At 40.0% G+C, this 23141-nt stretch overlaps 1 protein-coding gene across 1 annotated transcript in view; it reads left to right on the top strand.

Annotated features, from left to right (window-relative positions):
• Positions 1–18076, top strand: part of LOC127578364 (thyrotropin-releasing hormone-degrading ectoenzyme-like) — an 87720-nt gene extending 69644 nt beyond the window's left edge. Inside the window, 9 exon segments of the mRNA XM_052030306.1 lie at positions 542–675; positions 784–839; positions 4122–4269; positions 5008–5105; positions 8770–8877; positions 13545–13712; positions 13811–13951; positions 14092–14173; positions 17233–18076. Coding sequence (XP_051886266.1) covers positions 542–675; positions 784–839; positions 4122–4269; positions 5008–5105; positions 8770–8877; positions 13545–13712; positions 13811–13951; positions 14092–14173; positions 17233–17376 — 1079 coding nt within the window. The 3' untranslated portion in view covers positions 17377–18076.
• The last annotated feature ends 5065 nt before the right edge of the window (positions 18077–23141 follow it).

The following is a 23141-nucleotide window of genomic DNA, read 5'->3' as shown; positions in this document are numbered from 1 at the left end:
TCTACAGGTTAACGACAAAGTGGACTCCATCGGATTACTCCAAAAATCGATACGTAGATTGTAGTGACAGGCACAGTTACTGTTTTTCATCCCTCGATAGAGACTAGCTGACTGCCCTCCCCTCTCTTCAAACGTGATTACGTCCTTTATCTTCTGTTGTCATAACAACGCCACACACACGCACACACACTATGCTCTATCTTAAAGGGACATTCACCAATAGTAACCTAGACCATAACAGTACCATATGATACTAACTCAACAAGGAGCTGAATTCTCCCTGGTGTTCTGGGCAGTACTTATCTCCCCACCAACATCAATAAAAGTAGATTATATGGTCATTGACATATTATTTGAAGGACTGTGATATTTTTGGAAATGAGCTGCACCATTGTCATGGTGAATAGACTTCAAGATCTTGTGCTTTCTTGCTTGCTTTTTCCTCATTGTGAGAAGTACCAGTGAAGCTGAAACCATTCCAAATCAACTAGGAGATATCCTAATGAATGAAGCAACATTCAGTTTCCTTTCTATCTTACAGAGCATCATCGAATCCGTACGTTGGATGAAAATAGTTGGTTTTTAGGAAACCTTAATCAGACTGGCTACTTTAGGGTTAACTATGATTTGAGGAACTGGCGGTTGTTAATCGAACAGCTCCTGACCAAACCGGAGGTAGGGAATGTGTTCTCTGGTGTAGGTCATACCACTTTGAAAACAAACATCTGTTGTATGTGTATGTTGTATCTTAGGTGCTAAATCATTTCCTTTTCTGGTTGACAGGTGATCTCAGTTGGGAACCGAGCAGGTCTGATCGATGATGCTTTTAACCTAGCCAGGTAAGTTTTGTGTTTAGTGTAAAATCAGCAATTCAATAAATCTCTGTAACTCTGGGCACCAGTTTAATACTACACTGCAGTAGGTAAAATTTGAGTCTGGTAATGGTGAAGGGTAAACAACCTTACCAATGTCACTTGCACTGATATACATGATGTGCTCCAGAACACAAGTAGCCAGGACTGTGATTTTAAAGAATTGTGTTAGAAGTCTTTGTTAAGAATTGTGTAATTCTTCCTATATTGTCTGTATATTAAATGCTGAGGTCACTTAAAGAGACAGACACCCTTGCTTTTCAGTCAGGGCAGCACAGCTGGTAGAGCTGCTGCCTCACAGTTCCAGCGATCTATGTTTGATCCTGACCTCTTGTGCTGTCCGTGGAGTTTGCATGTTCTCCCTGTGACTGTATGGATCTCCTCCAGTGCATCGGTTTCCTTTTACATCCCAAAAAAATGTGCATTGGTAGGTTAATTGGCCACTGAAAATTGCCCCAAATTGTAGCTGAATGATAGGACCTGTAGGGCATTAAGAGAAATGTGGGGAGAATAAGATGAGATTAGTGTAAATAGATGCTTGACAGTTGGAATGGATTCAGTGGGCTGAAGGCCCTGTTTGAATGCTGTATGATGCAATGATCCTATGACCATTTGACACACAATTTCAGATGTGTTTGTCCATCTTTGGGCTGATTATTCCACATTATAGACAATTGAACCTTAGCGACTAATTGGGTGAAAAATCCTAATTCTCTTCTTGGGGATAAGTCATTGCACTTGTGTAATGAAAGCTAACAAGAGTCAATTTCTGGAGTGCAACTTCTGCCCTAGGTTTATGTATTCCCTCATGAGAGTTGAATGCTTGGGCTGAAATTCATCCTTGGGATTGCAGCATATGGGGCATGTTGCTCCACTTCTGAATTTCGGCTCCATTTATATACGTGGTACTGAATTTGGTAAATGGAGTACGATGTGCGTGTGGCAGAGGTCACGTTGCCAAGTTTATCGTTTTAGATTTGCTGTTCTTCTCCATGCTAGGTAGGCAAAGGTTTGCCAGACTAATGTTTAGCTGGCTTTTAAGGCCCATCGAGTTTTTAGCAATTATCCTGGTCGCTGGAGACATGAGGCAGCAGCTTTACCAGCAGAGCCACTGTGCTGCCCACATAGGCAAGAGAAACAGTTAATACTGATGAAAGATTCAACCTGGAAGTTAACTCTGTTTTCCTCTCCCTGGCCATTGCGTAACAGTGGAGAATTGCCTGCATCTGCTGTTATTACATTGTATGAGGTAGTTGTTTCTGATCAGTTCCAAGTAGGTACAATATTGGCAGTGCTGGTACAAGTGCCTGCCACAATTTATGTTTCAGGGGGCTCTAAGCTGTTACAAGGTCCCCAGGTATTAGATAGAGACCACATCAGTATACTAGCTAGCCTCAATGTGCAGTGGTCTGTTAGGCAAAACATATAGAGAGAAAGTACATGCCAGTGGGGAAACTGGGCCAAGAGTTGCAGCTCCTGCTTCTGACCATTGGAAAATGTTATTATATAAGACCAGGTATGATGGAAAATTAAAAATAGACAAAAGAAGATGTTCACTACAAGCATCAGTGAACCCTGTTCTTGATAGTATACTAGAAGAGTTGCTCCAAGCAAACACAGACCTTTGAAATGCATTGTGCCTGGAACCATATAGATGTAACTGCTGCCAATAATCTGCTCTTGGACTCATGTCATCAGAAAGAAGTACACTGGGTACTACTTTTAACACTGGGTTCCTGGTGAGGAGCATTACCTACCCAGAGCAGGTCTCAAAAATCGCAGTGGCTTTGGTGAATTTCCTATTGCAACTTGTAGGAATATTGTGAACAAGAAATGACAACATTTCTAAACTGAACTCTTGATGGGAGACACTTCCTGTGGGGAAAATTCCTGCTTACATGGGTGCTATGAGGTAAAAAAAAGAGGGTGTACTGGAGAGCACAATGCACCATTTTCACTGAGAAGGATAAAGGTTTATTAGATTAAGTTTGGGCAGAGGCTTCTGTCCATCCTTTGCACAAAGGTAGTCATCAAAAACCTAGATTACTTGTCTGGTACTTGCTTGGTGTACACCAAGGCAATCAAGATTTTACAATCAAGGTCTACTTATCAGCTTGAGATAGTCACATTAAAGAAGAAAATCATGATGTGAAATGCACTGAGAGATCTCAACACGGTTGGCAATGTGGGTTAGAGACCCAGCTTTGATCCCGAGCATAGATGCTGACTGTGTGGAGTTTGCACGTTCTCCCACTGGGTGGTCCAGTTTTAACCTACCACCATCCCAAAGACATGGTGGTAGGTTAATTCCCCCTATAAATTTTCCCTAGTGCAGGTGTGGATGTTGTAGGGAGAGGGGGGGAGGAGGTAGTAGTTCATGGAGATGTGAGAAGTCAGATGGGATTTTCTATGACTGTATATAGTGCTGCTTTTTGGTTGCATTGCCTCCAGCCCCTTTCAGAACTTGAGCTGTTGGACGTTTCAAAGGGTCAAGCAACTGGGCATAGTTTGCACATTCTGTTGGTTCTTCAAGCCAACTGCAATCAGGATCTTAGAACAGGTGTAGGACCCCCACTTGCATATTTAAAGAGTCTCCTACCTGTTTTGGGCATGGTTGAAACTGCCTGCTTCAAGTCATAGAGTAACACTGCATGGAAACAGGCTCTTCTGTCCAACTCGTCCAGATGATCAGGATGCCCATCTAAGCTCGTCCATTTACAAGTCCTGTCTATTGATTTAGTTGGGAAATGAGGTTCTGACTAGACTTTTCTCTGCTGCCTTTTAGTTGAGAAACTAATTGTTAGATTTTTCTCTCTAATCATTGTTGCACCTTGTTCAGGCAGTAAAGATAAGCACAGAATCCAAGTATTAAACCATGAGAGGAGACTTTTCAGCTCATCAAGTCTTCAACAGCTGCTAGTGGATCAATTTTGTGTCCCATTCACCCACTCTTTTTCAATGATTGATCCTATTTGTAGCACCCTTGAAGGCAGCGAGTTCCAGATTATGATGGCCCATGGCGCAAAAAAAAACCTCATATCAGTATCTGATAGAAAAACTGAGATGGAATAAATGATAATACTGCAGTCTGAAATAATTATAGTCTAACAAACCCAATCACTTTTTTTTAGAATTTTGTTTCCCTACCCTTTCTGCATAGGAACTGTTTGAAACATAGTTATTTGATACAATCAGATTTTTACCATGCATGCATAATTGTCTTTAGCTCTCCTTCTCTCTGTGCTATAGAGTTGGCTATTTACCACAGAACATTCCTCTGGAGATTATAAAGTACCTTTATAAGGAGAAAGAGTTTCTTCCATGGCATGCTGCAAGTAACGTACTGCTTTACCTGGACCGGCTGGTGGATCGGAACAAGGAGTACAACATTTTTAGTGTAAGAGTTTAAATTTTAAGTAAGATTCATGTATTCAACAGAAAAATAATCACAACATAGTAGGAAATAATTGGGTAACAGATTGTCTTTGGTCACTGATACTGGAGTAATAGCTGTCCATTCCATTCCCCCTTCTGACAATTAATTCCATTGAAGTCAGGGGGATCAGTTGGTATTGGGAAGGTGAGTACAACAGGTGAACAATCCTCTTGCACCTCTTTAGTAACCAGCAATGAAATTTTACCTCTCAGAGTTTTGTGAGCACGAGTACTAAAATATGAAGCTACAGAGTGACAATAAGTGCTAGTTAGAATAAGTGCTAGTCAGACTGCATAATCAATTAACTAACTTAACTAAAGTTAACTTGAAGCTACACATATGATAGAATTTTTCTAAAGTAAAAAATGTGGAAAACGTTACCACAGATAGCAATTAAAGCTGCTAATCATGATATTAAAGAGAGAATGTTAAGTACTTGGAATAAAGGTCAGATGCTGGGGAGAAAGGAGATTAGTGCAGGTGGCTCTAATATGAACAATTTTAGTTTGTAGACATTGAATTTCTGATTGGTAGTTTTGTCAGGATATAGTCCAAAGAATAACTGAGCAATTATCAAATGTGATAAATGTGAAAAAACAGCATATGCATAGCTTAATACATGACTAACACCATTTTAATTGTGAAATTAGATTGATAAGAAAAATAACCTACCTTCTTATCCTTTCTCTCCTCCTTTAGCAATATATTCTGCAGCAAGTTGCACCAATGTACAACCTCCTGGGATGGCCAGAAGATGCAGCAAACAGTTCTGTTATTCAAGCATCATATCAGACTGAGTTAAAATCATTTACCTTTGTCAAGCTTTAGAAACTGTTTCTCAATAAATGCATGGGTATAAACTCATCCTTTGTTGTACAAACTGAATGTACAATGTAATGTTTCATTGAATGGAACTAAATTTCAGAAGTGGTGATCAAGATGCTTAAATCACTACATGTACACTTAACAGAGGATGAATTTCTAGCCCACTAGCTTTTCAACAGTTTAGCAAATATTGATCATGTTAACAAATGTGGGCTTATGGTGTCAAATCAGTAGCGCCACCCTGCAAAATCATTCTTCAGTGCTGTTGGTGGGAAATTTATTTACAAGGGTCACTGTTGATTCTTAACTGTTCCACATCTGAGGACTTTGGATTATCAGTGGTTGGAAAAGTGAAGTTAAATTACATAACTTAAATTTGATGTGTTGGCTGTTCATTGCTGATCACTTTCCAACTCTAGTTTTATCCTGGATTGAACCCAACAATGATGATCTTAGTATCAGTGTAAGTTTGTTAGTAAGATGCTACAGTGAACGTCTCCCTGGTATCACCACATATCAAGTTAAGTGACCCTTACCTAGAGCGATGAATCGTTAAGTTGTTTCACCACAGTAAGCCATTCAACCCATAAAGCCCATTATACAACGATATAATTGGTCTCAGCCCAGGCATTATGCCCATAGCCTTGCATATTATTTTCCCTCATATTATTCCAGTTCCCCTACTGAAGCTCTGAGTGACTGCTTCCACCACCCTTACAGGTCGTGAGTTCCAGATCATCATAATTCAGAGAGTGCTTTCCTCAATCCCGCTGTGACTTTTGTCTGGCATTTTGAATCTGTGTCCAATGGTCCCAGTGTTGATCCTTTGGGAACAATCCTGTCTATCATCTTCCAGTCTGAAAAGTAACCATATGTTATGACACTTTGCTTTCTGAACTTGAGCCAAATTTTATCCATACTGCCACTGACCCCTTTATTCCATGGCTCTCATTTTCACTAACAGGCCATTCATGTGGAATTTTGCTAAATGCCTTTTGAACGAGTATTCAAAGCAGTGGCACTTTCACATCCGTACCTTGCTGCTAGAAGGTGTGCATCACACTTGGTCTGAAATGAGTTTACTTGGACTAATTTCACTTTATCACTTGCTTTGGACACAGTTGTACTGCTAGACATGAACTCATTCCCACAACATTCCATGTTTCCTAACAGCTAAACTGCAAGTTGCATGAAGCGAAGGTAACTTTATCTCTCTGCTCCATAGTTATGACTTCACATGTGTAATACCTTAAAGAGGATGGAGAGAAAGATGTTATATGATTTCTGATAATTCTGTGTGATGAGCCATATCTACAAGGCTTGGGACCACGATTTGGAAGGGAGATCAATTTGGTGACCTTTGGGTTGAGTGGTCTCTTTCATTGCTGTACAAATCTATGATTCTGTGATTATCTGGGGACTTCAAACCCTGGGTTTCAAGATACAGATTATACAGTGTATCCAAAATGGACATCTTGATTGGTCAGGAAAATATAAAAATACAGGCTACTACTGGAGTATAGGGTGACTCCCTGAATCAGAGGCAGATTATCACTAGGCGCAAATCCCAATTTAAAGGAATATGTTTGTATTCTATGGTTGGCTGCCTTGTGGGGCCACATGACCTACCCCTGCTGCTGTTGCTTCCATGTACAATACTGCCACAGGTATGGAATGACTAAAGCAATGTCAGAGCTCTTTTCTAAGAGCGAAACCAGCTCTTGAATAAATGGTCACTCATCAATAACAATGTAATACATTTGCACTTAATAGTGTATTGGTATTGCACCATTATTAATATTTCCCAACAGTAACTTTTCTACCAGATAAGTACGTGAAAATTAAAATCAAGTACACATTGCAGCCACAGTGAACCACTGGTGGACTGATTGAATGTTATGGTGGTGGATGGGACGTTGATCAAACAGGCTGCTTTGTTTTGGATAATGTTGAGCTTCCTGAATGTTACTGGAGTGGCACTGATCCAGCAAGTGGAAAGTATTCCATCATACTTCTGGCTTGTGTTGTGTAGATGCTGGAAGGGCTTTGGGGAGTCGAGAGGTATATAAAAGTATGTTTGTAACAAAAAATGTATCTATATATGAGTCACTCAATGCCGTGTACTCAGCCTATGATCTGTTCTTGTCACCATTGTGTTTATAAAGCTGTTCCAATTGAAAGCTGGTCGATGATGATCCCAAGAATGATGATGGTGAGGGACTAGGGTATGGTAATGAAATTAAATGGCAAGAGAGTTGGCGGTTAGACTCTATCTAACTTGTTAACCTATAATAAAATACCTTGGTTAACTATTGATGGATACAACAGCATAGTTAACATTGGGGAGATTTTCAGTAGCACCTCACTAATGCTTCTTCAGGCCTCCAAGAGTCACTCCCTCTGACATCACACTTCCTTAAGTTAGCCGTTTGGTGCATGGGTGTGCTCTACAGTGAAGTTGCTGGATTGCTGGGATCTTTTGCTCTTTTGATCAGAGAATTGCCTCCCTTCCCTCTCTACACATCATTACGTGAAGCCCCACACTTGCATTCTCTTTAGCTTTTGTTAGCTGCTTGTTCTGAGTGCTCCGGAGTGTTGTACATGAGTGGAAGCAGTCAGTGGACGGTGGTGCATCACGACTCTCGCTCATTAGGCTGCCCGTTTTTAAAGAAAAACAGTAGAACGTGACATTGAAGCATGTGGCTCCAAAGTGAATCCAGCTTAGTCCAAAGATTATGCAGAATCTCATCCCTAGGAGAGTCAGTGTTGGGTTGCTTACAATGAGTTTGAGATGAGAAACCAGTTCATCCCATTTTTTGTGGTGAGGCACAAGTGTCTACTGCTCTCACTGCCACTGCTTGAAGGTGACGAGCTCATAAAGTGGTTGGTTTTGAATGGATTTCACTGGGTAATTGGGAGGTTGGGAGGAGGGTGTATGCAGGTTTGGTTAGGTTAGGAATTACCACATAAAACCTTGCTCATGGTCATTGGAACAGAGAGGAGAAGAAATGGGCCTTGGCTGATTTCACTTGATGAGTTGTGACATCAGCCACACCTTGTACTGCTTTCATATTTTACAATTCCATCAACTTCATTGAATATCAAGAGGGCAGATGATACCCAAATACTGTTAGGACTATTAACCAAAGGCAAGTTTCTACCTCAAAAGGTTCTGAGAGTCTATAGGTGCTACTGATTGAGTTGAACCAGAGGACTGTTAAGTTCTTAACTTGCAGCAAACTCAATATTGAAGGGTAATAAAAATTCTCTTAAAGTAGCATTATGACTTGCTTTTGCACATCTTGCATCATTGACTGTGTGATACCGAGCATTTCGTTCTTGGAAAGATACATTTCTGCATAGTTTGCAACTTGTTGAAAGGGAGCAAATGAGATTGCTGATACATTCATATTGCTTTTAAGCAGCCTTCTGATTTGGTAAGGTGATGACAGACAGAACTTGCATTAATAACATTGTTTGAATGTGGTTGGCAGCAGAAGTTGATGCCTCCATTTGTGAAACTTCAAGATCTGTTTGTAACATGAGACTCAGCTGTCATATGGCATCATCTTTCAAATCATCAGCACTTTACATCAGGTGGAAAACCTTTTCACCCACTGTTTTCTTTTCAAACAGGGAACTGCGCCGAAAAATTCTTATCCTGGCTTGTAAATTTGGAATTGTCCTCTGCCGTGAGAAGGCCATGTTGTTTCTTTCAGAATGGATGGAAACTGATCAAAACAGGTATATATATCTTAAAGATGAGATTAGAATTGTGCAGGAGGGGTTTCCAGACCATAGGTGTCCAATATGTCAGCTCTAGAACTAATAGAGAGTGTTTAAGTGAAAGTAAGATGATGGTGAGTCAATAAATATTCTCTTGTAAGGATTATAAAGAAATAACTGACGGGCTAGAAATTCTATCAAGCAATTCAATGTGTTACATAAGTGAATGTTATCTAAAATCCAATGGTGTGCATGCTATCCATGTATGTGATAACATATGCCTGAGGACTACTGAGCAAACACAGTGACAATGAATGATATGCAAGCATGTCTTGACATCGGTAGAACAAAATTCTTATGAGCACTCGGTCTGTGAACGGTATTCATTTAAGGCATGCCTTAAGGGAATCTGCTGCTCTGGAGTCCAAGGCTGCGTCAGTCAGCAGGTCAGTAGTTTTCATATTGTTCGACATGTTGCCAGTGTTCTTAGTGCCCCTGACTGTGTGTCCATCTGTCCCCAGCCCCATACCTCATGCAGCTCAGCTTTATCACCCATTTGCCTTTCTGTCTGACATCCCTTCTCTCCCTACCACCTTACTTGAGCAATGGACCACATATATCCAACCCAACTGCCATCCCCAATCCTTGATGCTCCCAACCACAATGGTTCTGACTCCTGATGCCACCAGGCTCAGTTCTCTCTATCTCACTTTGACTCTTTGGCTATCACCCTCCACCCCCCACCATCCCCCATCCCACTGATCTACAGTGATCTTCCTGCAACATCTCTTCAGTGGGATTAGCTACACTTATGAAGTCTGAGTATGCAGTAGCCATTATATTTATTTGTCTTGGTCCTTGAGCCTCATGGACAGCTGAAAATTGTTGTTGGGGTTATTTGCATACACTAGCACTGCAGCTGCACAGCATCAAGTTTTTTTTTCAATCTGTTGAATTTCTAGCTGCCCATGTTTATGCAGCATCTTAATCTGTGCTCAGGACCAGTGATTTGCTTTGTTATTGCACGGGTACATGGATAGGAAAGGCTTAGAGGGATATGTAGCTACTTGGTCAGTATGGACAGTTGGGCCGAAGGGCCTGTTTCCATGCTGTGTGACTCTAAGACTCAGGCAGAGATTAGATGGTTTTCTGGTGCATTGAAGATGTGACATTCTTTGCTTCAAATGTACGTTGTAAATCATTGCGAAGTTACAATATCAAAAAGCAGCAGCTGACGGCTGAGAACTCAACAGATTTCTGTCACCAAGTCTGTGTTTAATGTTGGAAGTTGTCAGCTGTGCCAGACCAAAGCTGGTGCCTTGATCTGCTCCTTAACTGAGAATGCCACAAGGGAAGGAAATAATTGGTGCTGAAAGCTCAATAAATGGTGATCACAGACGGCACATTCCTTTCAAAACTCAAACCTGACAAATAGTTACTCAGACATTTCTGAAGTACAGCAGAAAGCTTTGCATCTACAAATTGGCACATCAGCATCAAAGCCAACAGTTTTAGTTGGTAGAGTCAGATGAACCAACAAATAGAAAAAATAGATTTGGTTAAAGTAATTGATCTGCTACTTAAGTTTTGTTACCATTAAAAATGGTAATTTGTTCTCTTTTTGTATATTGCTAATAATTGTGCAACTTTGGAGGTAGTACATTGAAAATGTGAATTCCATGCAGAGTGAATTAATAGATATTTGACCAGTACAATTTCCAAAAGTATCGATATTTACTGTAAATATTTTGTCCTGCTGACCATCTTTATTCTAAATATGGTATGAGGTGTGCAGTGGTATAGGAGGGCTTGTACTTGATGAACTTGACCCTGCAAGCTCCCTGCATAGTGTGCCAACAGTTCTGACATATTTAAAAAAGACTCAGCTTTGGAAAGGGAAGTCGTTCCAAAAGTGATATAATACCACTAAGGCTGATCTCGCTATTGAGGTGTACATAGACAACATTATGCTACAACAAAAAAGATATGCTTTCCAGTTGTGTAAGTTAGAAAAACTGATGTGCACTGCAGATAAAGTTGCCACCATTAAAATAAATGGCTGTGAAATTATGGGCCGTGTGTGCCCTTATTTCTAATCGGGTGGCAGCTTCTCTATTGGCAGAGTGGATCTGCAACAATCTTAATCTCTTTACACTTTCAGAAATCAGCATGTTCACCTATGAATCTGAATGAGATGCAATGAAGAATGCACTAGCTGTATATGCCAGTTTTCAGTTCACTTTATATTAATTGTATTGAACTCTGTTGCTCTTGAGAGCTATTTGTTTTTTAATAAGTTTCTATTCTTTTCAACAGATCTGAATACATAAAAGCCTTCGGTTATAATCCTTTGGTAGGGTGTTTGCAGGCAGACTTTTGGCTCTGTTCAAAGTAGAAATACTTTTCCTACAAAGCAATGGGGAAGCAGTTCCTTATTGGGCTTTTATCTGTTTACTTTTGTCACCTGTGGTTCAGTTGATATTATTGTCACCTCTGGGTCAGAAGGCTTAGGGTTCAAGTTCCATTCTAGAGACTTGAGCACAAAAGTCTTGGGTGACTCTCCAATCCACTGCTGACAGGGTGCGACGCTGTCAGTGTTGCTTTTCAAATAAGACGCTAAATCAAGCTGACCGGGCTGCTATTTTGGATAGTATATGACATCTTTATTAGTCACATGTACATCGAAACACACAGTGAAGTACATCGAAACACACAGTGAAATACATCTTTTGCGTAGAGTGTTCTGGGGGCACCCTGCAAGTGTTGCCACACTTCTGGCGCCAATGTAGCATGCCCACAACTTCCTAACCCATATGTCTTTGGAATGTGGGAGGAAACTGGAGTACCTGAGGGAAACCCAAGCAGACACGGGGAGAATGTACAAACTCCTTACAGACAGTGGCCAGAATTGAACCTGGGTCACTAGCACTGTAATAGCGTTACACTAACTATTATAGCGTTACACTCTTAACTATTACTAAGCACAAATTAACTAGCATTGGTGTATGTGGGAGCTTACTGTGCATGTCACCTTTTTACATTGCAGTTGTGGCTAGACTTATAAAGTACTCCATTGGTTGCAAAGTGCTCTGTGATATTTGGAAAGGATTGTGGGAAATATATCAATGCATGTCTTTCTTGATTTCTGAGATTGTAGTGGTATGTTGTCTACTTTTTGCAATCTGTACAACTGCTGTCTGTTAGCTAGTATATACAGTCAGTAGCCATCAGCTATGCTGAATTTGTTCACAACCTGGTAAATCATAGAACAGTACAGCACAATACAGGCTCTTCGGCCCACAATGTTGTGCCGACCTTTAAACCTCGCCTAAGACTATCTAACCCCTTCCTCTCACACATCCCTATATTTTAAATTCCTCCATATGCCTATCTAGCAATCTCTTGAATTTGACCAATGTACCTGCCTCCACCACAGCCCCAGGCAGCGCATTCCATGCACTGACCACTCTCTAGGTAAAAAAAACCTTCCTCTGATATCTCCCTTGAACTTCCCACCCATTACTTTAAAGCCATGCCCTCTTCAATTGAGCACTGGTGCCCTGGGAAAGAGGCACTGGCTGTCTACTCTATCTATTCCTCTTAATATTTTGTACACCTCTATCATGTCTCCTCTCATCCTCCTCTCCAGAGTAAAGCCCTAGCTCCCTTAGTCTCTCCTCATAATGCATACTCTCTAAACCGCTCCCTAAAGTGGAAAATAAGCATGGACTGTAGATTTGTATTAAACAACTTTTGTTGGAAGTGTAGAGTGAGTAATCTTCAAGGGGCTGTGCCTCAAGAAGGTGCATCCATCACTAAGGACCCTCACCATCCGGGACATGCCCTCTTCTTGTTACTACCATTGAGGAGGAGGTACAGGAGCCTGAAAACCCACACTCAACAATTTAGGAACAGCTTCTTCCCCTCTGCTGTCAGATTTCTGTACAGTCCATGAACATTACTTTGTTATTCCTTTTTTGCACTTTTTATTTATTTTGTAATTTATAGTAATTTTTATGTCTTTGCACTGTACTGCTACCACAAAACAAGTTTCATGACATATAAGTCAGTAATAATAAACCTGAATCTGCTAAACAGAGCTATGTTGGGCTTGTGATGGACCTTGCCGTCAAATATACTGACACCATTCACATCCAGGCCAGGTGATTTGGAGGACAACAAGGAATCAGCGAAATCAGGAGAAGAACGGAGTTACTATCTTATAAAATAAAGTATTAATGCCAACTCTGGCAGCTAATAATTGGAGGCAGGGTGGGGAATACGTCTGTTCTCAGCAAATTATCAATTACAGAGCAAAAATCAATTGACTCAGGAAACGGGATTTATTTAAAGAGTGACAGCAATATTCTCTCAATAAAAGCAGGGTACTCTCTCAACAAAATATATGGTGAGTGGAAGATAGTTGCAAACAAATTATATGGATCAAGTTAACCTCAGTCTAATGACAGAAGAATTGCACAATCATCTCCCCTCTGCCTGTGAATAATGCTGTTGCTATCAAACCCTGTCCAGAAGAATAGTCACAGATCAAACAGCTTACAGACTGCAGCTTTCAACCCAGAACTAAAATCAAATTTGGTTTATTAAATGGATTAGATCTTAACACCAGCAGTGCATTGGACATGATTCTGTGCATGCTGATACTTTACATTGATATGTTTCAGGATACCACCAAATGTTCGAGACATTGTCTACTGCACTGGGATCTCACTCATGGATGACAATGTGTGGGAATTTATCTGGAGCAAATACCAATCCTCCACTGTGGTTCTGGAAAAGAAAATTCTACTGGAGTCTTTGGCATGCAGCAAGAATACCTTTTTGCTGAACAGGTTAATTGACTATTAAAGTATGCTAAACTGGAAAGTCTTTTATTTCTTTCCCAAAATGAAAATACTTAATGGACTGATACATCTGTTTTCTCTTTAAGGCTTCTTAACTTTTCATTAAGTTCCCAATTGGTTCCTGATCAGAATGTCATAGATGTTTTAATTCATGTGGCTAAACATCCAAATGGTCGAGATTTGGCCTGGAAATTTTTTCAGGATAAATGGGCCATACTTAATTCAAGGTAAAAAGAATTGGTATTATTCACTGGAATCATTCATTGGAATAAGATAAAATAGTTTTGTTTTGAAGACTCAGCCATATTAAAATGCATGGATTGGTACAGAACGTACTATGAATTAAATTTTATAATTTTTTCTACAGATTTGGAGAAGCTTTGTTTATTAACTCAAAGCTCATCAAAGGTGTGACAGAGTTTCGGAGTACAGAAATTGAACTTAATGAGGTAAATGTTTCTAACACATTAAGATTTTCTCTTAAAATGCTTCAAGTTAATACTATTGAGAATTATTGATCAGTTGTTGATCTCCACTGGGGAATGGTTATTAACTGAGCCACACAACAGCAGCTGTGTGATCTGCTCTGCATCTGGAACTTGATTGGAAGCAGCACAGAATTGCCAACTAGAAACTAATCTCCAGACACATTTTTAACAAGCTTTTATCAGATTAGCTCATAACAAAAACTCATTTATCTACTATTATTGATAATAAATTCTGTGCATGTTGCTTGTCTTGGAGTAATTGATATAAAACAACTGGAGGGGGAAAATCTCTAGACAAAGAAGGTGAGATTCAGATTCATTTAGGTCTATTTTGGGACCACCACAGGCAAGTTGATTTTTACTTTAAGCAAGTGAATATTGATGTAACTCAAGTGAAATATCAGGGTGCTTACATCATTGTGAGTGGTCTGAGGTAAATGTTGGCAATGGGGTAGACTGGTAATGGGAGCTGGAATTGGGGTACTAGGGAGATGGAGGAATGCTTTAGGTCCACAGCAGCAATATTAGAATTTAAAAAAAACCATTGAACTCTGGGGGATCCTTCGCAGAGCAAGTCAAGCGCCTTCTTTGTTCACTTCTGCCCATTTTCCTTAACGTGGTTGCTCAGCCCCTCATTTATCGATCTGTTGTTGATTGAGCCCTCAGCTGGCACTTCCACTCTCAAAGTCTTCACCCTTCTCCCAGAACACTGGCAGGGTTTCTCCCTGGGGTACCTTCCACCCACTGGCCTTTGCATTTGGGGACTTGGCTGCTTTCATTTCTGGCAACAACAGCATGAAGTCGCCAATAAACTCACATACTCCTTGCAAAATTCCCAACAAGACTTTTGTGACATCCTGGTTCACTCCTCGATCTCCAGCAACTCACTCTACCATTCCCTGACACCTCCTTGTGTAACCACAGGAGGTGCACCAGCTTTCTCTTTAAGCTTCTCTCTGTCCATCATCCTTGGTCCTAAACATTTCTTCCAAGCTAAACAACAATTTCTTGTTCTTCTTTCTATTTACTAAACTCTGTTCACTTCTCATGATGTGGTCTCATCTAGACAGGAGAAATCAAATGCAGAGTGGGTGACAACTTTGCAAAGCACCTCTGTGCAGTCTGTAAGTGTAACCCTGTGCTTCTGGTCGTCTATCACTTTAATTCTCCAGCTCCACACACTCCAATCTCTCAGTCCTTGGTCTCTTATGTTGCCCCAATGGGCTCAACATAAATAAGGAGTGGAATCTCATTTCTGGAATACACACATTACAGAGTCCTGGAATCAACATTGAATTCAGCAATTTTAGATAAATATTTTGCTGTTTTCATATACACCATCTGTAGATCTGTCTGTCTATCTATGCATCTATCTATCCATCCATCCATCTATCTATCCCATGACCACTTCCTTATTCCTTGCATTGTCACCTCTTTTGCCTTTTCCCTCCATAACAAGCCACCCTTTTATTCTGTTTCTCTCCCACCCTTCCCATCTTAACACTGTCCTGTTTTGAAGCAAGGTAATTGACCTGAAACTCTGTGTTTCCCTCTCCACAGATGCTACTTGACCTGCTGAATGTTTCAGCATCCTCTATTTTACTTTCAGACTTCCAGCAACTGCAGTTTTATGTTTATAGCATTTGTTGTTTTCAGGTTCAAGTAGTAAAGACTCACCTATGTGCACCATTTGTGTGAGGTGGTGAGTTGGCTACACGTTCTTTCATTAGTCATTAGATAAGTATTTATCCTGGGAGAGATGTTTTTTTACTCCTCCTGGTTCTACAAGAAATACAGCACTCTATTGTCAGAGTGTGTTCTGTCCTCTAAGAGAATGGTTGTCCCACACTGGTCTAAATTAGCATGGCTAAGTCCATAACCAACAAGCTAATGCCCACAATTGACCTACATTCAAACGTAACCAGAACCTGCTTTGAGATGCTTGGCAGTAGCTTCTGGTATGCAGCGGGGTTACTCCCGACAACTTCTCACCCAGTTCCTAACAATCCCCCCCAACACCTGTATATTTTATAGGCCATCATATTTCAGGTGGGTTCAGTTCAAACTAATTTCACAGAGGGATCTTGGGGTCCAAGTCCATAGCTCCCTGAAAGTGGCCACACAAATCAATAGGGCGATAAAGAAGATGTACGGCATGCTTGCTTTTATTAGTCAAGTCATTGAGTTCAAGAGCCAGGAAGTTATGTTGCCGCTTTATTAAACTCTGGTTAAGCCGCATCTGGAGTACTATGTTCAATTCTGGTTGCCCCATTATAGGAAGGATGTGGAGGCTATGGAGAGGGTGCAGAAGAGGTTTACCAGGATGCTGCATGGATTAGAGGGCATGTGCTACAAGGAGAGGTTGGGCAACCTTGGGTTGTTTTCTCTGGAGTGGCGGAGGCTGGGGGGAGACTTGACAGAACTTTTTCCCAGGGTTGCAATGTCTAAAGCTAGAGGGCATGCATTTAAGGTGAGGGGGGAAAATTCAAAAGAGATGGGCGGGGCAATTTTTTTACACAGAGAATGGTGGGTGCCTGGAATGCGCTGGCAGTGGTAGAGGCATTTAGGAGCGTCTTAGATAGGCGCATGAACATGCAGAAAATGGAGGGATATGGACCATGTGCAGACAGAAGGGACTAGGTGTCATTAGCTTAATTAGTTCGGCACAACATCATGGTCCAAAGGACCTTTACCTGTGCTTTAGTGTTCTATGTCATATGATAAATACTAAATGAAAGAATTGTAGGTACTTTTTATGTGATTATGTGAAAGACATTGAGGTCAAAATTTGTCCTTTGTTGTATGTGCCAAATGATCAATACAGTAATGTATGCACAATAAGCTTTGCTTCTGAAGTCCATGGAAGTGAATTTCAGAATGCAGTTCAATGCATATACATTTGTTACATCAGGTGTATAGCACATACAACAGAGTACAGGTTAGTACTTCAATATCTCAAGCTAGGCTTGTTTACCTCAGCAAATTTTTTGCAATTCAATGACAGGCTTCCAATTTTGCAGCTTAAGGGCTTTGTAAAGAACCTCAGAAAGGAAGATGATGTCTCATTCGCACAAGCCATTGAAATTGTGGAAGCAAACGCTCGATGGCACGACCAGTTAGAAGATGAGCTGTTCCAGTGGCTCAGGAAATCCCTGAACAGCTAATTTGTAACACTTCTAAATATTTATAGCATGAAGTGCTTTGATGCATTTGTACTATTTAAAATTCCTCTACTTTTGAGAGAAGGGGGATAAAGGACGTGCGACAGATTTTTCACTGATTATTTTTTTCTGCAGATTACAACTTTCCTTATGGTGAGAGAGGATAAAGCAAAGTCTGCATTAAAAATTAGTCACAGCTTCATGGGACAGAATGTTTTTACAGCTAGTGCATGTTATTAACGGTCAGTAGAGAAAGATATGAATTGAGATGTAATTTATGCATGATTGTTTTGTCCCATCTGTATTCCAGCATGCTAAGTTTCAAAATTATCAATTTTGTGTTCTTGCAATGTTCTTGTACCAAACCATGGTAATATTATGCAAATATTTAAAAGCACAATGACTGTTAAGGACAATCAGTATGGGGAAACTTGACAATGTGATCAATTAATGCACCCTATAGAAATAATGTGCTTCATACCCTGATAATTGGAAGTCAGACACAGTTTTTAAACACAAACTGTAGTGGAATTTGAGAAGCATTTTGTGGAATACAGGCAAAAATAAAAAGTAAACTTTAATTTAGCTCATTTCATGTTATTAATATTGGGGATTTTGCTAAATGAAAACCTATAGCATATGTATTTTAAACTGAAAACTATGAACTTTTAACTCTGTAATAAAATTTTGTACAGTAATCTATAATGTGTTGCTGTCTTAGTTTATTCACCCATCTGTTCAATGTGAATTTTTTAAAAAAATCCTTTAGCACCTGACTACCTTAAGAAGTTCTCCATGTTCCTAATTGCTTGAGATATGATTGAACCAATACTAGCCCAGCTTAATTGTGTTCTTGTCCCATGTGCAGAGTTATAAACTATCATCCACAATTATGTGATGGTAACAAGGGATGAGAAGGAAACAAAAACCCAAAGCTGCTGGAGATCTGAAGTGAAATGTCAATTAACATCTATAAAGGGAAAACACGGCATCCCTGAGTCCTCTCCCTGAACCCACTTGCAGCAGGCTGATCCCTGGGTGAAATCAGTTAACGCAGTAAATCCTATCAGAAGAGATCTGATGTAAAATGTGTGCAATGCTGGTAGATGTATTTGTAGTGACAACTCACTCGGACCTGTTCCCCATGTTCATTGTTAAATGTGTTATCCTGATATTTAGAGAATCAGCTCCACTTAGGAAGCTAAGATTTCTCTTAAAATTTATTTTGTTATATATTCAGCCACAGATTGTGGATGTAGCTGGCAATGTCAGCATTTGTTGTCCTTGTGCAGTTAGGAGGCAACCATATTGGTTGGGGCATGGAGTTACAAACAGACCAGGTCAGGTAAAGGTGGTGGATTTACTTCCCTGAAGGATGTTAGTAAAGCTGTAACAATTCAGTACGTTCATGGTTACCAAAGCAAATTTTGTTTATAAACTCCATATTATTTAAGTTCTCCAGATGCCATACTGGGATTTGAACTTTGTCCCTGAAATCCTGAGAGGATGCAGAGGAGATTTACCAGGATGTTGCCTGGATTGGAGAGCATGTCTTATGAGGATAGGTTGAGTGAGCTAGGGCTTTTCTCTTTGGAGCAAAGAAGGATGAGAGGTGACTTGATAGAGGTGTACAAGATGGTAAGAGGCAGATTGAGTGGACAGACTTTTTCCTAGGGCAAAAGTGGCTCACATAAGGGGGCATAATTTTAAGGTAATTGGAGGAAGGTACAGGGGGGATGTAAGAGCCGAGTTTTTTTACACAGTGGTGGGTGTGTGGAATGCACTGCTGGCAGAGGTGGTGGAGGCAGATACATTAGGGACATTTAAGAGACTTTCAGATAGCCCTTCATTTTTCTATCATTCATGTGGCTATGTGGGAGTGAAGGGTTAGATGGATCTTAGAGCAGGATAAAATGTTGGCACAACATTGTGGGCCAAAGGGCCTATACTGTGCTGTTCTAAGTCTCTGGATACTGGTCCATGAACTTAACCACTGTGTTATCATATCCACTCACTGTAACCACCTCCATTTCTGCAAGTTACCTGTTGCAGCTTCACTATGAGGTCTCACCTGCTACTGCTGGTGAAGGAAATGGCCCAAAGTTCAGCACTTTCAGTGTGTATATGGATGAACTAGGCCCTAGAAGATCAGGGTGAGGAAGATTATTCAATGTAATTTCAGCAGCTCACTAACAAAACCTCAGGGCCAAGTTCAAGGCAGCCGTGGGCTTTTCACTTGTCTGTGTAATACTGAGTCTGGGTCCCTATTAGAGACAAGCCAACTTGTATCCTTCACAAGTTCTGTGAAGGACATAATAAATATTGGAACAGTAAAGCACTGATTGGATTAGCTTGCAAATTAAGAAGCAATGCAATATTGTCAAATTTGATGTGTTTTCTGGCAGCAGGGAGCAGTAGAAAATAAGGAAGCTGTATTTCATTTGTAGTTATTGACATTATTCCAGTTCCACTCACTGATTTGAATGTGAGAAGATAAAATAATTAAACACCTGCTAGATAATTTAGCATGGAGTGGGAGTTATGTCAATTTATTTTGCTGCTATGCTTAAAGCAACTCTTCCCTGAGCTGAAGTAATGTGTTTCAGCTTCTTAGTATACAGAACAATCTGCATTTTCCTGTGTTTTATTCACTGATGTATATAATACATAAAATTAACTATAGTAATCCAGAAAAACAGACACTGGAAATTTTAAATAAAAACTGAAAATACTGAAAATAATGAAATCTTTGGACAAAGCAATGGAATGAATGTTCCACGTCGATGAAATTTGTGTTTCTCACTCCATAGATTCTGTTTGAACTGCTCAGTACTTTCAATAATTTCTGCTTTCATTAGCTACCTTAAAATCCATACTAATGTTAACTTAAGTAGCTTATTTGACGAAAGCTCTTCTGCCATTCAGTAGATAATGGCTACTCGTCATCAATGTAAGATTTGCTGCCACATGTTGAAATCTTGATTGATATCATACAAGGAATGGAATCAAAGTGCTGATTAATAACACGATCTAATTGTTGTCAAATGATTTTAATGGGTGTGTTGTGAATTCTCAGTATCATATCAATCTTCATCTATAATGTCACAGTTAACATTATGAATTGAAAGGTATTTTAATCAGTTACAAGTGTACAAATACAATTGAATACCAAATGTCTTATGAGAGTACTGACCCCTATGTAGCCTTCAGACTTACCTTGAAACATTTGCTAATAGCAGTAGAAAAACTTGTGTCTTGAAATATCTGTGTGTTGACACCAACTGAAAGGAAAATCAGGTGGGGTTTATAACAGCAGTGTGATCTGTTACTTTTACTTTGTGTCCAACAAGTGAATGTCACTATTTAAAGGTCAGAATGGGGAAATAAGAACTTACTGATGTACAGGTTTAAGAATTTTCAATGTAATTGCAGTGTAGGTGGTTCGGACACCGCACATATCATTGGCTCATACAGCACAGAAACAGGCCCTTTGGCCCACTGAGTCCGTGTTGACTATCAAGCACCCATTTACATGGATCCCATTGTATTATCCATACATTCCCACCAACTCCTCCCAGATTTTACCACTCACCTACACACTGCGGTAATTTACAGTGGGCAATTAACCTCCAACCCACATTCTTTTGGGATGTGGGAGGAAACTGGAGTACCCCGAGGAAACCCATGTGGTCACAGGGAGAATTGAACACCAGTCCCTGTGGAGCTGTGAGGCAGCAGTTCTACCAGCTGTGCACTGAGCTGCTCAAACAAGGACATGCAATCTCTTGTGGTGGTTACCCAGTGTGATGATAGGCTTTGGGGGGAGAGGTGGATAGAACTGAGACAAATTAAGCCATCGGATGAAGTGAAGTCAAAGGGGTGAACGCCACTCAGACCAGGGTTGATCATTGTATTTAGTCCCCATTCTTGTGTCATGTACTGAGCTTTAATATAATGCCCTATCTAGAATTGATCTGAAAGATGTGAAACAAGTTTGTTGTGATTGAAATTAACTTAGAAAGTAGAGCGGGCTGAATCTTTGGAATTTCTCAAACTTCAACCAAGCTTCCATTGTTGGAATACTTGAGAATGAGAGGAAACAGATTTAAGGTAGTTGGAAAAAAATTTACGTAGGGCATGAAAAAACCTTTCCACCCAGTGAGTGGTCATGACATGGAAGTGACTTGCCTGAAAGAATGGAGGAAGCTGATTCAATCCCTGCTGTCAAAAGGAAACTGGTGAGATAATTGAGAAGAAAAACTGCAGAGCTGAGGGGAAGGAGTGAGGGAGTGGGACAAAGTGGATTGTAGAGAGATAGCACGGGCTCAATGGTTCAAACTGTCTCCCTTCTGCTGTGATGAAGTCATAATTCTCTGAACTAATAGTGACGGAGCAGAAGACACAGAATTTAGGCAAAATTACTATCAGAGAAATTTGCAGTCAGCAACCATTATAAATGTTTGCGTAACAACTTACAATGGGAAAAGTTGTTATGGGAGTTCTTGCACAATTAGATATTCATTCTCAGTTAGTTGTGCTAAATATGTAATAAGTAACAGTATTGCATTGTGTCTTGCTACTAAAATTCAAAACAAATGTTGGAGGCAGAGTACAATGTGCAGCCATCATTATTTTATGTGTTTAATAAATTTCTAGATTGGTAAATTGGTTTATTATTGTCACATGTACTGAGGTACAGTGAAAAATTTGTCTTGCATGTCATCCATACAGAACAATTCATTACAAAAATACATTGAGGTAGTACAAGGTAAAGATAATAACAGAATGCAGAATAAAATGTAACAGCTATATAGAAGATGCAGTGCAGGTAGACAGTGAGGTGCAAGGTCACAGTGAGGTAGATTGTGAGAAGAGGCCATCTTATCGTACAAGGCAACCATTCAATAGTCCTATGTGTCCATGGTGGGGAGGCTGGTTTCTATGATGTTCTGAGCTGTGTCCACAACCCTCTACAGTTTTTCGCGGTTCTAGGCAGAGCAGTTGCCATACCAAGCCGTGATGCATCCAGATAGGATGCTTTCTATGGTGCTCGATAAAAGTTGGTGAGCGTCAAAGGGGACATGCCAAATTTCTTTAGGAAGTAGAGGCGCTGGTGAGCTTTCTTGATCGTGGCATCTACGTGGTTGGACCAGGACAGGCTACTGGTGATGTTCCATTGAACCATCAAATGAAGAGAGGTAGAAGGGAAGAGGGATAATTGGACCAAGATCCATTATTTAATTCAGTCCTCATTCTTGCATCTAGCACTGAGGGACCTAAAGATTGCAGCAATTCAAGAAGAGAGTTCACCAATATTTTCTCAAGGGATGCTTCCAAGTAAACTTCTGCAATTTCTGTTTTTAATAATTTTGGTAAAAATATCTGCGAACGCAGATGGAATTTCTGTTTTTATACTTGAAATAACTTTTACATTATGATAAATATTGTTGAATTTGGTTGCTATTTTTAAAGGATTTTCTCTGAATCCTGCCTCTGCACTGTTTAAAATTAGAACTGGTTTAAGGTAAGAAAGATCAAGGATTTATTTGAAGTTTGAAGAGTTTCTCTATAGCAAATATATGTCACTTTTGCTAGAGAATAACAAGCTTGACTATATATTCAAGAAAGAGACAGGAATTTATCAGACAACCATATTACTATTAAGCTTGCAAGGCTTTCATAAATTGCAGGGAAGTCACAAATTTACTTCATTCTAAAATGTCTCTGTTTTTCTAAAAGTGTTGCAACTATTGGCATTGCACTGATAC

The sequence above is a fragment of the Pristis pectinata genome, chromosome 15 (assembly GCF_009764475.1).
Source record: "Pristis pectinata isolate sPriPec2 chromosome 15, sPriPec2.1.pri, whole genome shotgun sequence".
In the NCBI taxonomy this organism is placed as follows: Eukaryota; Metazoa; Chordata; class Chondrichthyes; order Rhinopristiformes; family Pristidae; genus Pristis; species Pristis pectinata.
This window is presented reverse-complemented; position numbering and strand designations above follow the sequence as displayed.